This window comes from Struthio camelus, chromosome 4 (genome assembly GCF_040807025.1).
Source record: "Struthio camelus isolate bStrCam1 chromosome 4, bStrCam1.hap1, whole genome shotgun sequence".
In the NCBI taxonomy this organism is placed as follows: Eukaryota; Metazoa; Chordata; class Aves; order Struthioniformes; family Struthionidae; genus Struthio; species Struthio camelus.
The window spans coordinates 27,488,334-27,505,927 of NC_090945.1; the positions used below are offsets into that span (position 1 = coordinate 27,488,334).

At 38.9% G+C, this 17,594-nt stretch overlaps 1 protein-coding gene across 5 annotated transcripts in view; it reads left to right on the forward strand.

The window, feature by feature from the left end:
* PPP3CA (protein phosphatase 3 catalytic subunit alpha) overlaps positions 1-17,594 on the forward strand; it is a 208,640-nt gene that overhangs the window by 85,468 nt on the left and 105,578 nt on the right. For 3 of the 5 annotated variants that reach the window (XM_068942006.1, XM_068942005.1, XM_068942007.1), the window contains exon 2: positions 1,339-1,539. The exons of the other annotated variants lie outside the window; for them this stretch is intronic. In XM_068942006.1, the coding sequence (XP_068798107.1) occupies positions 1,339-1,539 (201 nt within the window). The remainder of the gene's footprint in view (positions 1-1,338; positions 1,540-17,594) is intronic. 5 annotated transcript variants of the gene reach the window in all.

Below are 17,594 nucleotides of genomic sequence, written 5' to 3' on the forward strand. Positions count from 1 at the left end.
TGAATGGACTATTGAAGTTGGGACATCATAAAGGAAAAAAACATTCAGCCAAAAAAAGAGCGTTTTGTGAAGCAGTTTGTTTAAAATATGTGCAGAAAATAACCATGTAAAATGAAATTCCTCATCATCATCTTGGTTACCTACTGGCAATGTAAGCACAGAGTTTTTGGGTTGGGTTTTAAATGATGTGTGTGATTTATGGGTTGTTTTATAGTACATGGATTGTTAATTGTAAAGAAAACTGAAAATAACAGACACATTGATCTGCTCTATGAGGGTTTATTTTCTCACAATGTAGCAGAGCTCCCAGTAAGACACTTACCAGGAGGCAGAGGCTTTGGCAGGGCCTGGGATGGGTGGTGGCCAGGGCCAGCCTTGCAGCCTGCTCCTCTGCTGTATAGTCTGACTCTCCCGCAGCTGTGGCAGGGATCAGTGTAATTACCCTGTGGCTGGCAAGGCAGGCAGTGCCTAATGCCACTCCAATTGAACTGTGAGGCAAAGGGGGCTAAGCTGGGATAATGCTGCAGCCTCAGTCTGGCAGCTAACAGCATCACCTCCGAGGCTTCTTCCTCCAGCTGGCTTCAGGAGAGCGAAAGCTTGAGCATCTTAAGTTTGCTGTAAGCCTGAGACTCTATATGACGGCAATACACAGATCACTAGTCACTGGTGTGTTGCTAGGGCAACCCTCCTATCTATTAATTTATTTTAAACTTCAGTCTGATGCATCCTCCACTGTGTTCTTGCTCAGCGTGGTCTGTTTTGCACTCAGGCATGCTTGGATGATGTTTGAATATCTCCTGTGCAAATAACTGGTTTTTAACACAGAAGACATCCTCTACCCCTCTCCAAGTTATTAGGGACACGTGTCTTAGAGTTTAGCGTTTTAATTGGAATATTTCTATGCATGTCCACTCACAGAAATTAAACATTGCACTTGTCATCCATGCATTTTATGGCCTTAACGGAAGGGAGCATTGTGTCAAGGTAATGCTGCTAGAGCAGTTTAAGCTCTATTCCCTTCTCTCATTGATACTGCCATACCCTTTTTATTGTTGTTTGAGTGTTTCTACCTGTAAACATGGCCTAAATCTTCCTTTCAATTTTTTATAAACATGAAATCACAGTTCTCATTTGCATGAATAACTTAGAAGAATGTGTGTGCTTTAATGGTATCTTTGATCATCTTTGAACAATATAAGCCACAAGTTTATAAAAGAGTATAGAAAATCTATGCTAAAACTGTTTGGCAGCAGAGATGACTTTTGATATGTGTCATTATCAGTAACAGAGATTTTTATTGTAAAAAGTGATCAGATATTTTTGTTTTTCTCCACTCAGCTGTCCCATTTCCTCCAAGTCACCGGCTCACAGCTAAGGAAGTGTTTGATAATGATGGAAAGCCCCGTGTGGATATCTTAAAGGCACATCTTATGAAAGAAGGGAGGCTGGAAGAGTGTGTTGCTTTGAGAATAATAACAGAGGGAGCTTCAATTCTCCGCCAGGAAAAAAATTTGCTGGACATAGATGCACCAGTCACAGGTTAGTATGGAGTTATGATGGTGGAGGTGATGGTTGCTGGTTTGGAACGTGTTAAATAATGCGTTAGTGTATGTGGCTTCCTAAGGAGCTGAAAGGAAGCTTCACAGTCATTTGACCTCTTCAAAACTTGATTCTTTCTTTGTCTGCTACCACTAGGATAACAGAAGCCATCAAACAGCTTGTAAAGTAGAGGAAAGGATCATTTCTGCTGGACCTGTAGAAAGCAGTTTTAGTCTGTAGTAGAAGATTAGAAGAATTTTCTTAAACTTGAATAGGTGTCTGGCCTTTTGTACCACGTATTAATTCCATAATTTTATAGATGTCCCTTACCACAGTTGCACAGTTCAGATGTACCGTCACAGTTTGGTTCTGCAGGAACAATGGTGTTACAGTAAACGGAAATTTTAGTTAAATGTTAAGGAAAATAAGTAGAGCAAAAAAGAAAAAAAATTAGCAGAATTCCAGTTTCTGTTGCCTGGGGGATTAATGAATTGTGCTGGTTGCAGAATCCATTCTGCCCTTGACTATCAAACATTACCACCCACTCATTAATCCTCAGGAAATGCCTTATGCTTTTTGTACTTCCTTCTCTAATTGTCTCCTGCCTCAGACTGCATTCTCAACGTATGAATGCATTTGCTTGCTCTAATGTGACCCCCTCCCCTTTTTTGTTGCTGTTATCAAAGATGACTGTGTTTTTTTGGCAAGAAGCCTATCTGTAGCATAGAAAGTTGTCAGGCAAAAGATTGCTGATTCTAGCCAGCCTAAATGATGAGCCCTAACCATAAAGCTTGTTTTAAGACAGCAGGTCCTTTTGTCACTTTTGTTTCTGGGAAGCCCTGACAAGAGTCAAAGAAATTGGTAACCCTTCTCCTTCTGCAATAGAAGAACCTGTCTTTTCGATGAATGCTGGCAGCGTTCACCAAAAACTATACAGAAACAATGAATGCTTCATTTTCAGGAAACCCTTTCCAAAACTGAAGAGGGTAGTCTCTGGACTAGAATGATTTAAAAGTTATTAACACTTGTAATTCTTTAAGTGACATCCAGATAGGGGATTCTAGGCTGCCCTGGGGAGGTAAAGGGTATCTCTTTATGTAATAATAGCTTGTCATGCTGCCTTATCATTCTGATGGAAAAGATGTCAATCATCTTGTAGCTCATGGATGAATAAAGGAAATAGGATGAATAAAAGGCTCCTCTGAATAGACTGAGAATAGAATAGAATCCTACAGGCATTTCCTTAAAAGGAGGAATACAGACTCTCCAGGTTGCTAAATGGAAGAAGTTTTAGAGATGCAACACAGGGGTCCATAACTGAGTGACAAAATGTGCAGAAATTCTACCTTTCTCTGTGTGGTTTTTTATCCAATAAGAGGTACAGGTTGTTGGCGGATAGGTTTACTCTGTCCCAACTGATTTCCATAAGTCCATCTTTGACATTTCCTGCTTCTCCCTCCCCCGCTTACTTTTCTTTTTTCTTTTTTTTTAAACTTAAATGTTTTTGAAAGTTTCTGGATTGTTCTGGATTGAATTTTGGTGATTAATCTCCTGAAGTTTACCCCCACTGTAGATCATTGGTATAATTTAAGTCTTTGATTCTTTTTTCAGTTGAGCCTACATCTTGCTTTGTTCCTGCTTTTAGAATTATTCCCATACAGTGATTGTCATATTACAGGATTCTTCAGGGTGACTTATTCTCTTTTAAGCTGGTGTAGGAAAGCTGGACTCCTAATACTTGTTAGTGGGGTAGCTGAGAAGTGCTAATGAAAGTGATCATCAACAGAAAAAAATCTGAAAGGATGCTGGGAAAGCTTGTGAGGCATGTTGTTGTGGGCCTTGCACTTCTGCAATATTAGTAGTAGGGCAGCAGATGATTGGATAAAGAGAATATCAATTGACTGATGATCTGGTGAAAGTGTAAGGAATACAGGCAGTCAAGAAATAACCGGAGTGTTGGAAATGCTTTTTCAAACATATAGAAGAACAAACAAAACCACTAATACAATGGAGAGGAAAGTAGATTTTAGATAGGCAAGCAGACCTTTTGAAGAGTGATTGTCATGGATTAATATGGGATTGTTTGTGGGAGATGCATTCATCTTTCAGAAACATATGCCTGTAGCTGGTTAATGAGAAGGTGATCATCAAAGAGAAGAGAGAGAAGACCCTAACTGTTAATGTAAACAGCACTGTGGATTAGTCCAGGAACTCCTGGTATCCATCACGTTCTTGATAAACGTTAAAGAACGTGGAGGGTTTTTCTTAAAGCCTTGGGTACCCACTCCTTAGTTTGGAATTTATTTTCTGTTAATAATTTTCTGTTACCTTTGAGAGGTAAGATAATTGTCCTCAGAAAAAATATTATAGAGCTCTGTTTATGTGTAAAATCACTTGAAATAAAGTGGGTACATGGAAGGATTTGTGTAATTGAGGAGAAATCCTGAAAAGCGTCTTAATGTGGAATGCACAGTCCATTGTTTTGTATTTACATAGGAAGTTTATTCTGGATCTGTGGTTAGCTGGAAGCACTGTGATTGTCATTCTGAATTAATACATTTTGTTTTCAAATTTCACTAGGTTATAAGTCTTTTGAAATATTGCTGATGACTTCATTTGAGACCTTAGCTCAAATTTGTATAGCCTTATTTTGCTACAGTTCTGACTCATGAGGAAGGTGAACCATTGCTGAAATGTAACTCATGGCTGCTTTTTGCTTGCTGAGTATGTGTCTGAACAGAGCCTAAACTAAGGAGAGCATAACTGCTGTGCTAAAAGGGACCTCTTCTGGCACTGGGGAAGTGTGAAGTGAATGTTCGGAGGGGAAGGCTGGAAGTTGGGATTGAAAATGGTGACAGGAACTGCTGATCAAACAGGGAAATGGGTGAGACTGGACACTTGGCCAAGAGTATATGGAGGGGATGGAAAGTGTGGGAGAAGAGGAGATGGTCAGTAGACTGAGTCAGAAGATGATGGAGAGTGGCGGGGCAGGCAAAGTAGGAAAATAAGCAGAAGAGGTTGACAAGGATATGGGCACTAGCTAGGCAAGGCATGTGGACTGGGAGATGCTGGGAGCACCTGAGGGAGTGGGTCTGCTCACAGGGTGAGACCTGTGGCTGGAGAAGCTACCAGTACAGGCCCGTGTGTTGTGACTGGCAGCAGTGAGGTGCTGGCACAGGGTTGTGGAGGCATCCAAGTCCCCAGAAGGGGGAAGAAGCAAGCCAGGGATGCTGGCTCTGCCGGGGTGCTTTCGGGTTGCCTGCAACATTGTGGGAATACTCGTGCCAGCTCCACCCCCGAGGCAGCAGGCAGATAGCAGGGAAGTGGGGAGCTGCTGCCTTCCACGGGTGAATTCTCCCCGACTTCTTCCTCTACATACTCTTTTCTTGGAGGCATGTGGTCTCTGTTTCAAGGTCATGGGTTTAACGAGGTTGATTTACCATTAGACTACAGCTGTTCAGGATTCAGATGAAAGATATTGGTATGACAGCTTTAGGATTTCCAGACCTATTACATAGCAGTAAAATGACACATGGACAAATTGGCTTATTTTTAATTCTTTTTTTTTTAAAGGCTGAGAAAGCGTACCTCTGAATCTGCCTGACCGCAATATTTACTGAACCACCATTTCCACACACTGTTGGAAATGCCAGGATTAGGATTGCTGGGGTAACTTAATGTGACCTTATTATATAGTCTCATTCTTAAGCAGAATGAGTCTGGGCAAGTGACTTACACTACCCTTTGCATAATGGCTAGCAAGTTACCTGTTTGTTTTTTATGTGGCTTCACTCACGAGCCTAAAATCTGCTAGGTATTGAACACTCTTAAGTGCATGCCAAGCACATGTCCCTTTTACGTTAATTCACAGATATATATGTGTGTGTGGTTTTTTGGTGTTTTTTGCTGCTTTTTGTGAATGGGTATGTGTGTATATACTTCTGTATATTATAGAATTATCTGTACAATGGTAAGCTCTTTAGGTTCTGAATATGTTATGTCAGAAAAACAAATTTAGATGAAGCCTTTGACGTGATTATTGCCTTGCTTGACTCCCAGTCTGTAAAAGGTCCATTTTGGCCGTAATTCACACATGTCTTTCGGAATAATGAGATACTGTTATGCTGAGTGTTGCTGAAAGCATGCAAGCAAGCTAATTATGCTGGCTGCAGAGTAAGGTTTCTGAAACTTTTGTTACAAAAGCATATTTCGTACAAGTGAGCAGAACACAACTTGAAGAGTTGTTCACTGCATAAGTATGGTTCATTCTGTGCAGTACATGGAAAAGAGCAGAAAGTGACTGTATAATTAAGGAGTGTGGAGTATAATGCATATGTAAAAGAGGTTGTACTTGAAACCTTAATTTTACCACATCTTAAGTATGGAGTTCTTTTTTGCCAACACTTATGTTCACTTTAATTACTAGGTATATGATATATTGACATTAAATGGGCCACAGTTTACTGGCCCTTTTCAAAGCAACCAAAACTGCACTTTTGGTATGTGCTGCATTAATATTCTCCTACATTTGCAGAAATCACCACCAGCTACAAGGGGTTAAATAGCTTTATTGATCTGGAGGGGATGCAATGAAATACCATAGGCCAAAGGTCACATTACTGAAGTTGATTTCGCCACCAAAGTAACTGGTGACAACAGCCTGTTTCAGCTTTGAAGCTGTATCTGATTTTGAATTATTCCCTGTTTTGAGCAGAGTAGGTTGCACTAGATGACCTTTCAACTTTAATGATTCTGTAATCCTAACTTATACCTTTGTAAACTACGTGCTCAAGTACAGAGAAAGTGGTATATTTGAAAATGAAACTGCAAGTGCTGTGCTTGTCCAGTATTTGTTGTTACATATCTTTACTTACACCTTTTGGACTGTTTCTTGAGGATACCATTAGTTTTAAAGATGCTAAATGAAAATAACATGACTTATCTTGCATATTTGATTGCACGTGTTAATAAACTTGTAAGAGATTTGTGTTGGGGCTTTTAAGGTAAGTCCTTTTTTTCCTGTTGATACCTATTTTAGAAGTAATTATTATGTGCTTTATCTCTGCCTGTAACGTGTGATGTCTCTTATTTTATGTACTCAGTGTGCACTCATTGTGGTTAACCTCTGCTCATCATTATTAACAGAGCTTCCTCTAGTAAACTAAGAAGAGGGAAATCTAAGCCATATTCCTTTTTATAAAACTATACTTTTTTGCATATGGTATTTATGTGCAATGCATGGATATTACAGAGGCAGCTGCACAGGACAGATGTTCTCAATTCTGCTTTGCATGGGTACTATCACCAGCAGTAGCAATGACAATAGTTTCTGGCTTGGTGACAACAGCCAAGCCATGTGCAGGCACGGGGTGGTATCTATCAGCCTCCCAATTAGGAAAGTTGGAAACTAGGTAAAACAAATGCATCATCTTCATCTAAAGTTTTGAATGCTTTCTAGGGAAAGCCCCAGCTGAGTGCTGTCTTGTGTTCAAAGCTTTCTGGAGTGCCAGATTAGTGTGTGAAGATAGGTGAGCACCAGATGAAGGCAGAATAAAAACTTAATGCGTCTGTGTAGAAAGTCTTATAAAAGGAAGGGCAGTGATTGTCTCAGTCTCTGCAGGACTGTTCCTTGGCCATATTGATTTTCTCCATTAGTCCTAGTTTTGCAGCTCCTATGTTTACAGATGTTGTAGATGCAAAGAAAACTGTTGCTTGCTGGGCCTTTCTCGCTGTTCCCTTTGTGTTGCCTTATTGAAGGTAGGGCACATGTGTATTTGCTATAGCAATATAAGTACTAATCTTGTTCGTGTTGAAGGGTGATATACCTACTTTCAGTTTGACTGTATTGTGTGTGGGGGGGGGGGAGGAAATTCCATTGGTTTAGCTGAATGTCACAGTGGTATGGAAATACGGCTTTAATACTTCCTTTGCTTGTAATGTTTGTACCGTAGTGAGGATATTGAGAGCTTGTGCAATTGAACTCTAAATTGATGGAGCAGGGAGTGGGAGGGGGTGTCGTAGCCATATGAGCGTGGCTTGGCTGGGAACAACTGTAGGAAGCGCTGGCCTTCAGAAGCCTTTTGTGTATTATAAGCCTATAGAGCCTGATTCTTCACTGTTTTGTCCATTGTAGCTCTATGATCCTTGAGGCTTCTAAATAGTCCCTGGGGAAATTATTCATGGGATAATAGGGCCTCTTGGGTCTGAATGTTTAATCATGTTCCATGTACGTTTTTTCCTTTACCCAATTTCTTTCACTTGGTAGCATGAAATAACGTCAATAGGCTGCACAAGTTAAAACTTTGTAAGCATCAAGAATTTCTAGCTAAAGTGATCAATGCTAAGGCAAGCTAATAAAAGTGTTCATGCTCGCGTTACAGTAAAAAGGCAGTAACTTTTAAAGTTACATCCAACTGTAGTACACGCTTAAATGATCTGATGCAACTGGAGAGCCAAGCTAAAATAGTGTTTTGTTTTTTTTTCCTGGTTTTTACATTTGAAGCAGTTCAAGACAGAATTCCAGCGTGGAAAATAAACAAGATTGCTTATTAGAGGCCTACAAGTAATGCAAGCTCTATCTATATTAGCATAGCATCAAAGATTGTCTGAAATTAACATTTCAGTAAAAGTAATTTTAGTTAAAACTTCTCTATTTCACACTTGAGTAATTTAATTTATACTCTGAACCTAATGTACCGTGATTACTGTTGAGGAGACTATTGAATTTCCAAGCTACTGTTATAACTAAAATATTTACTTTTACGTATCAAAAAAAGCATTTAAATGATCAAATTCCAAAACTTTATGGTGAGCAGTTCATGTCTGCTGATTACAGCATGACGCTATTTGTTCAGTATCTCAGCCACGTAGTAGTATCTTTCAGTTGTGAGACGCAGTAACTTCTCAAAACTGTTTTAACTCTATGGCTAATCGCTGTCAGAACATGCTAATATGTTGTTCACTTGAGCCATAAGGCAGCTGAGATTTCCACGTCCCTGGTATACCTACATCAGTTTAAGTTTCCACGTTATACTGGTATACGTTCTGCATGTGGACTAGTGAGACCGAAGGACCTATCATTGTTTCAGCAAATACTTCCAGAATAAATTCCCCTCCCTCATAGGAAACTTAGCTTGGGCTGCAGTGAGGTGAATGGTAGGTTGAAACTTTTACTTGTTTCTACTGTAAACATCAATTCTGGGTCTCCTGTGCATAGATAGTATGATTTTGACAGTACAGGTAATTACAAACTGGAGAAGAGGAGGAAATGGAAAGTAACAATTGCACTACTTACTCTCACATTCCTCTGGAAAACAAGCGGTAGTCCATTGCTTTTGCATGCTTGTGTAAGGCAGGTGTGTTCTCTGACTTAATACATAAGTTAGACTATATGAAAACCTTTTGACTTTTTTGGAGGAGTGGAAGGAAAAACTTTTCTCAACGTATGCATATCTGCAACAATTTTGAGTACAGTTTGCTGTTGTATTAATTCTTTCCCTTAGCCTATCACTGTTGAATAAGTTAGTAAAATACAGAGAACCTACATGTTAAACCGCTGGTAAAAAATAATTTATGATACAAACATACTGTCTAACAGCTGAAGTGAGCTAGATTGGAGCTTTTAATTGGATTGCTGATTGAAGCTGACACTGCTGCAGCTATTTTGCATGCTTTACTGGGAGCTCGCAATATACCAAATCACTTGTGGCTTAAAAACTGGGACTTTCAAAAGGAGATGAAGATGTAAGGCTGCATGTACTCAAATTTTGTTGATCTGTTCCTTCCCTAAATGCTTCTGTCGGTTCCAGATACGGATTGAAACACGCCTGCCTGGATCACTGGTAGAACAAAGTGATTGCGTCTTGTAGCTTAATTGAGCTGCTTCAGACATTAGCATCTGACATTTTGGCAGAGCTGATGTTTTCTAGTAGCAGCTGCTTAAATCCATCCGTATTGCCAAGATAGTGGATACTACAGACTGTATTCTTTACAACTGCCTCACTTGTTACTTCTTACAAGTAATCCATTTATAGTTAATTTGCTTTGGTGCAAAAATCATATAGTCAAATAAGCTGAAGTGAAATGATTGAATTTTAGATTTCCTTCAGAAATGGAGCTCAATTTGATGCTGTGAAATGGAGGAGCAAATATATATTGGCCATCAGTTCAGCACAGAAGTTGAACTGATTAAAAAATCCCACAAAAACACAAAAATAAATGCTTGCAAATCTATAATTTTTTTTTAGGGCTTTTACCTTATTTAGTGTGTGAGCACTTCTTCCTTGTATAAATACTTATAGCACAATGTAGCATGTTAGCATTTCTTCTAGGGCTGCTGCACAAAGTGACGTCACAGCAGTGGTATTTCTTTTAGCTTCTTAAAGTTTTTTGAGAGAAATGAAACTTGTGAAGCAGGTTTTATCTTTGCTTTGCACTTAGGTAATCAGGGGCACAACTGGAGTTAGAATTCGATAGTTCTAAATCCTTGACACTTGGTTTCTTTTTCTAAAATAACCATGATATTTGCACTGTGTAATAATAATCTTTATTTCTAAAGACATGCTTTGTTCTTACCTTTTGTGTTCTCTTTGCTTTGCCTAATTATTTCTCCTTTTGATCCTGAGCTCAGCGTAGTTTAACTCAATCTTAAGTTGATGCTTGTATTGGAAGAGGTGTGGGAATCCAGTGGGATTACTCTGCTGAAATCACAGCCACCCACATTCCTTGCTCTCCCATTTTTGGAAGGAGCGGCTGCTGACATGAGTAAGACACAGAAAGGGGAAGAGGGGAATTCCAGTGTATTGTTTCCCCTTTTATTCTGTCCCCCCCAGCAAAATCAAAATCTGATAGTTTTGCACAAATTCAAATTCCCCACTTTTTTCTTTTGTGTGTGTTAGATAATAGAGGATAAAGATTTTTATGTATGTAGGGAAAGGGGGATTCTGTGCTATTCATACCATACCTGCAACAATTGTAGAGCAGCTGTAGTACAGGAAGCAAGCTGGGAACAGTTATGAAAGAGAAAAAAGGAACTGGAAGAGTGTAAGGGGGTGGGCTAATAGCAAGACACTAAGACAAACAGCAGTTTTTTTGTTAGCTGGTAATTGCCACTTGGAGACTGTATCCTGATGAGGTAAACCACTATGTTTATCTGATTTGGGAATTGCTCTACAGATGTGTGCCCCTAACTGTTCAGACTCCAGTTGCGCTTTTGGAAATAACACCAGCTACCTCTTACCTTCATCTGTGCTTTACAGGTGTGTGTCTTCAGTCACCAAAGCCTCCTTGTGATGCCCTGGCAAGTGCACAGGAAATACCTAGCACATCCTTTCCTAAGAGAGGTTACAGAAGTTACCAGTCCTAACTTAGAGCATAACTCAGGTAGCGTTAGAAGTTGTGAAAGATGTTTGTCTAAGGAAAGATTATGTTATTCTGGGATGGGTTCTTTTTCTACTTCCTCCTGCCTTTGGATGCATTTTCATTGGCATTTTAATTATTCTAAGAAATATTCCTAGAGCTGGAGCAAATATTGTCTCTATTCAAACTTCTACATTTTGTCTGAGTAAGAATTTGTAGAATGATTTTCAAGTGTATACAATAATTGCTCTGAAGATTTTACCTTTCTAAATGGAAAACATGCTGTAGTTTTAGTTAGATTTAAAAATCTGATATTTTAGAATTGTCTTTAAACTCTATTTAAAAAAAAAACACACACACATATGCACACAACCATGCTCTTTAAGTTCACCAATTGTTAAGTTTCATTGTGCTGAACAGGAGCCTATTTTCAATTTCCAGTTAGTTTCAGAGAGTCTTGGTAAATGTCACTCCCAGGGAGCATGGTGGGGATAACGTACATTATTTGTACTGGTAGGACATCAAGCCATAAAATGTTATCCTAACCCATTGGGTCATTATGTGCCTTTTTAGGGCTTCAAATCATTAAATGGTGACTGAGTTTCAAATTGGGCCTTGGAGCTTTTTCCAGAATTACTGTGTTGGCCTCTGCTTCACTTTTCCTTGTGTCTGGACGTCTAAATCTAGTGGAAATGGTATTAATACCATTCAGGTTGATAATTCTTTCCTGAGAAAGTATCCTTGATAAGGGAGGAGGATCCTGCTGCTTGTCCTCTGAAGAATACTTGGCAAGAATTACAATTTAAAGAGGAGTCCAAGTCATATGCCATTTTGCCTGCCTTTATTGCATAAATAATAATAATAAACACATTGCATAAATAATCCATTGAGTTCAGCAGTTGTGTTGAACCTAGTGGACCGCTTTGAGTGTTGTTGCTTTTTGTAGGTTTTCTTGGTTTGTTTTGGATCCAGCTACGTCATTGTTGTCTTTTAAGACAGGCAACCCAAGGATGCAAGGGCAGTAGATTAAGCTCCAGTTCTAGAGCCTGTGGCTAAGAACGAACACCAGTCTTTTGGTGCTCGGCATGAGAGAAGTGCTGCAGAGAATCCTTTTGGCTCTTTAGATGCATCGGCATCATTGCTTTCAGAAGCTACTTTTAAAAGTTGCTATGTTGACTGTTTGACTCACTTTCACTCTCCTCTTTCCACCTCACTCATCTACTTCTACAAGTGGAAAATATCACAGGAGAATTGTTTCGAGCAAAATAGGTTGAGCTCAGAAATCAAAACAAACTGCTTATGAGCCTTTATTACAAGAGTTTATCCAGCCAGACAAAAACCAACTTTTTCTGAATAGTCTAGGAGATTAAATTGAGTGAACTGTGTCAGACTTGTTCTTTCTTAATCTATATTAATAAAGAAAACTTTACAAATCATTTTAAATCTGTAAACTTAAAAAAAAAAAAACCCACCACACAAGCGCATTGCAGCTTATCTTTCCTGCATGTTCTCTTCTGTGTTCAGTGCCCTCTCTCTGTTCGGTCTGAGAACTGCAGGGTGGCAGTGTGGGTTGGAGGCATTGCTCATGGTCACAGAAATCAATCCTGTGACTTCATCCTTTGGTGAAGTGGCAGTGCAAGAGCACTTCATTTTCTTTCTGCTTGGCTTACTTTCTGTCATAGGCAATAGTCATTGTAAGAGACCAGAGTTGTCTAATTATGAAAGCTACTGTTGCTTCTTTGTTCCACTTCATTTCCTTTGTTTTTTTATCTGGAAATAAAAGGGAGAAAGCTAGCCTCAGTGCAGGTATAAAATTAAAAGTAAAGAGAAATAGTCTTAAGAGCTGTTTGAGAGATTAGGTAGCCTACTTAAAAGTAGGTTATATTTTTTTTTCCCAAACAAACTCGGAAACTGCAGTTGAAAGATTAAAGCTCCTTTTGAAGAGAAGCTCATCTTCAGATATTGAAAAAAACTAGAAAATACATGTCTCTAAAATCTGCAATTAATTATTAGAGCCAATATCAGATGGTAGCCGTTATGGCTTGAAATGACATTAGCATGGTAACCCCGTGCTGCAGTGAAACAGGGTTGCTCTTTAATACCAATAAAATAATCATTGTAGGGGTTTGAGGTGTTTTTTTTTTGTTTATATGTTACACTTGTTATTTTAATGATTGATTGCTGCAGATTAAAAATAGATTTGTAGTCTTCTGGTACTGTTAGATCACATGGCTTTTTTTAGCAAGGTATCTGCTCTTGGAAATAGACTTGCTAATTATAGTGGGAAAACTTTGTTTTCAAACACATATAAAGGTTACTTATGGTCAAAAGTACCTCTTAATTTAGAGGGCTAGAATTTTATGTAATTAGATCCTGTGTAGATCAGCAGTCCCTCTGTGGAACTTAATGGCATTGCACCTAGCATGAGCTTTTTCAGAGTAGAATCGGACTATTGGCATTTTTTTTATTAATGGAATAGAATGTTCTTCCTAGTCATAAAGCAATACAAAACATAGTCAAAGCATGTAAGTTTTCTTTGATTCTGTGGACAAGATGTGTTTGGATTTTGTTGCAAAATTAGAGAGCAGGTATTAAGGAGAAGCGCGGGGAGAGGTCACTGACAAAGCAAGATGCAGAATACTTCTGTGGTTCTCTGGATTCTTGGGAAGGGAGCAAGTGTATTCTCCGGAAGCTGGCCATTTTAGCCACGCAGAAATATCTTTTAGATCACAGCTAGTAATCTAGGGGTGCAAAACTGGCTTCTGCTTTTTGTGATACAGAGGCCATAGAATATGAAGACTGTATCAAATGTGTGGTCTGCTTCTGAAGACAGCTGTTTAAAATGTAACTGGTTGAAGATGCCATCTGGTGGTATGCCTCTGATAAGGTCTGGTATGTCCTCATGTATCTGCTATCAAGGCCATGCAGGCTTTCCTGTTGCAAGTGTGTGACAAACCATTGCAGGAAGACGAGAACACAGCAGTCTCCAGCTGTTGCCACAGTCATAGACCTATATGTGTATGTTTATATATATATGCACATATGTGTGTGTGTGTGTCTACATAAACATGTGAGAAGAGAAGCGTAAGTGCATAATGCAAATCAACCTTTTATTTGATGTCTGAATGTCTTTTTCTAAATAAGCATGTTTGGGAAGTTTCAAGTTATCTTATTGGGGAGGCAGTGAGAAAGGAACTGGATTTGTATTGGTTTCAGGTGGAAATAAAAAGAAACGGCGAAAATCTGCTGCCTTTGCTTGGTGCAAGTTTTTATAACAAGGAAACGTTTCAACTGCGTAAGCAGAAATTTGCAGTTTTGACGTTAATCAGATCGTGTTCTCTGTGTGTGTTCTAGAACTGTAAGTGCTGGATTTTGGTAATCTGTAAGAATATCAGCTTTCCTAGTTTTTGTGTAAAGCTCTGAGAATAAGGTTTTCGGGTCTAATATTAATCGACTGGGTAAAGGTTAAAACTTTGTAGCAATAACAGTTATTCTCTGTGCTATTGAAGCTAAAGTACTCACTTAAGCTAGTTTAAACAAAATCAAAGCATTAGTCTACCAAACGAAATCTATCTTCTCTCACTTTGCAGGTTCTTTTACTCTCATTTCATCACACACTATCTCCAGTCATCATTGACTTATACTCCAAAATAAGGCTTTTGTTCAACGTGGGATAATGCTGCTGTTTTTATGTTCTTTCCATGTAAGCCCTTTCCTTAAAATCGTAGTGTAATTTAGTTTGGCAGGTACCTTTTAGAAATCACCTGCTCCCGCCTCCTGCTAAAAGCAGAGCCAGCTTCAAAATTAGATCAGGGCTAAAATCAGTCACTTCTCTGCTCACCTTCTTCCTTCCAACTTGCACACATTCTTTCTTCCCTCTTAACACCATTTTTCTGAACAGACATCCTACTGTTTCAACAGGGTGATGAGTGTAGGAGACTCTTTGCAGAAGCAATCATATTCTTTAAGCATCAAGACTATTTCCCCTTAATATCTGCCCCCTATTTTATCAATTGTCCATGTGGTTTTGCTCAGAGAACCCCAGTGACTCATTCTGAGCTCAGACCTTCTCATGCTAAGCCTAAGAAATGTTTCTTTGACTCGTCATAGAAGAAGGACCATGTGCAGTTCCTTTTCCTCTGTTCTTTTCCTTATTCATTTTTTTCCCCTTGTGACTTTATTCTTGAAAAATCTGGCCTTGGAAGAGTCGTTCTCTAAGCACTGGGTCGTCTTTCTTTACCCAAGACCAAATTCTTTCACAGGCCCTTCCTGTGGCCGGCAGGCTTGACAATGAAGCTGTTGTTAAGAGCTATTACTCTGCAGTGTTCGACTGTGGCGATTTTTCACCGTTAAGCTTACCGGAGCCTGTGAAGGGGAGCATGGTATTCATGAACGTTGCTTTGAGTGCCTGTAGCTGTCTCATCTATACTTTCCTTGGCAAGCTACCTTCCTTGTCTGCCTTTGGACTTGCAAATTATTGCTTATGCAAGACTTTGAAGAAAAAAAAATAACAAACAGAATCCACTTCATGGGTCATTGTTGCCATTGAAACCTTAGACTCAGTGACAGGTAATATTTAAAATATGATTTCCATGTCCTCATGAGTAAAAATAAATCTTTATGTGCACAGGTTGTATCTTCATGGTATAATCTGACTTGCAGCAAAATTTTTTTGACCTTTATTTCATTTGGCCCAAATATCTTTAAACCTTTGAGAGTAAAGTGTTTGGTTCAGCTCTTGTTAGTGCTTTGGGTTATGGGGATATAAGAAAGCATTTCACCGAAGTGTCCATCTACAGCAAAAGAATGGGGAAAAGTTAGAAGAGTATGCTTTTATTTGTGAGAAATGAGTTTATATTGACAGTGATTTTGTGGAAAATATGAATGCTAGTGGTTAGAATTTTTGGTTCAGTATCTCTTTTGGTATGCAGGCGCATGCTTGCTCACTCACGCTCTCTCTTTTTTCTTTTTTTCCCCCCTTCCTCCTCCTTCTGGAGAGCTGGAAACCTGCTTGTGACTTATAAATAAGTATTTCTGCCTAGATGGTGTACTGTCTGTGATCTCACAGCACAATTGCTATAGCTGAAAAATGATACTCTGGGGGTGCTGTATCAGTTGTGAGGCTCTGGTATATTTGCATGCATACAGAGAATCATGTAATTAAGCACATTAGACTGAATAACACACAGCCTCCCCATTGTTCCTCTTTATGGGTGTAATTAGATGCTGAGAGAACTATAGCAGGAAATAGGAACAGTTTCCTCCTGCCACCCCTCAAACAAGTTTTCAGTTCCAATTAAAATAAATTACATTTTCTTCCAGAAGAGATTACTCACATGGTATATGTCATTTAGAAACACACACAGAAAGTCCGATGTAGAGGTAAATATTAGAAAAGGGAAAGGGGAGGAGAACAAGTTAGAAATCATAACCAATAGGAGTCCAAAAGCTGATTCTTTGAAGTCAGTTACTTTCTAATAAAAAAAATTCTAGATAGAGGAATAATTGTAAACATGCCTCCTCGCAAGATTTTGTGTCCTAGGGATCCACTTCATTAAACTATGTGTAAAGTTTTTATAGGTTAGTATATTAAAAAAAACTTATCAGGCTACTTTAAAAAAAAAAAAAAAAAAAAGTAATATTAGGCCATTTTGTGCCAGCACCTTCCTAATTTGATTCATCAGTTGTTCCAAGGGTGCACTCTTTCCTGTGTTACTATTGCAAGGTGACTTTTAAGACAAACAGAAGAAAAACCCTAAATTATGATGCTGTTAGATAGAATGAGATTTTTTTTTTTTTGGCTGAAACATCACATAAATTTCATGTCATAAATAAAACTGATGCTTTCAAAAGTACCAGTAAGAAATGAGAAGAAAAACTTAACAGTGAAAATCATGTTAGAAAGAAAAGCCTGACCTTTGGACTATAATGAAGTTTAAGATTATCCTATATTTCTGTTCTTAATAAACTCTGTAAGGGAAAACAGCTATCTACTTAATAGACGTTGTGCAGTATGGGCCATTTTCTTTCCCTCCCAGCAGATGAAAGGATAGATAGTGTGGTGGGAAAAGATAGATTTGAGAAAGGAGAAACTCATAATTCTGTAACATCTTCATACGTTTCCAGTGGCTTTTAAAACTCTTGATAGAAGTTACAGCAAATGATGGATAGTCTCCTTAGCTTAATCATGCAGAAGGTGTTAAACTAAATTGCAGGAGAAAATACTGCCTCCTGTCCTTTTCTGAAGTATTATGGCTGTTTAAGATGATTTAAACATAGTCACACAGCAGCATATATGAAAAATCTTCATTTCAGTAGCTTCCTAAAGTGGGTCTACACAGTACTTGCTACCTACTTTACCTTAATGGACATGGGCTATAATTACCCTCTGAGGTGGTTAAGGTCTGAGGAAGAATGTTGGACCAAACTGACGGGAGCGGATATGTTTTTAAAATACAGCACTGCTGTATGTTCCAACATTTTCTTACTCTGCAGATGCAGTCAGCCTGTGCTTCGGCCTGGTGGAGAACGCTTCTTACGATGGCAGCGCCTGACGGGCTTTCGGTTACCCATGCTTGCGCCTTCTACTTCTCCATTCCATAAATATGATTTTAGAGCCATTCATACAGCACCTCCTAGAGTCCAAATGCAGCACTATTTGATGCTTCTTGTAGGCCTAAGAATTTGATCCTTAAAAC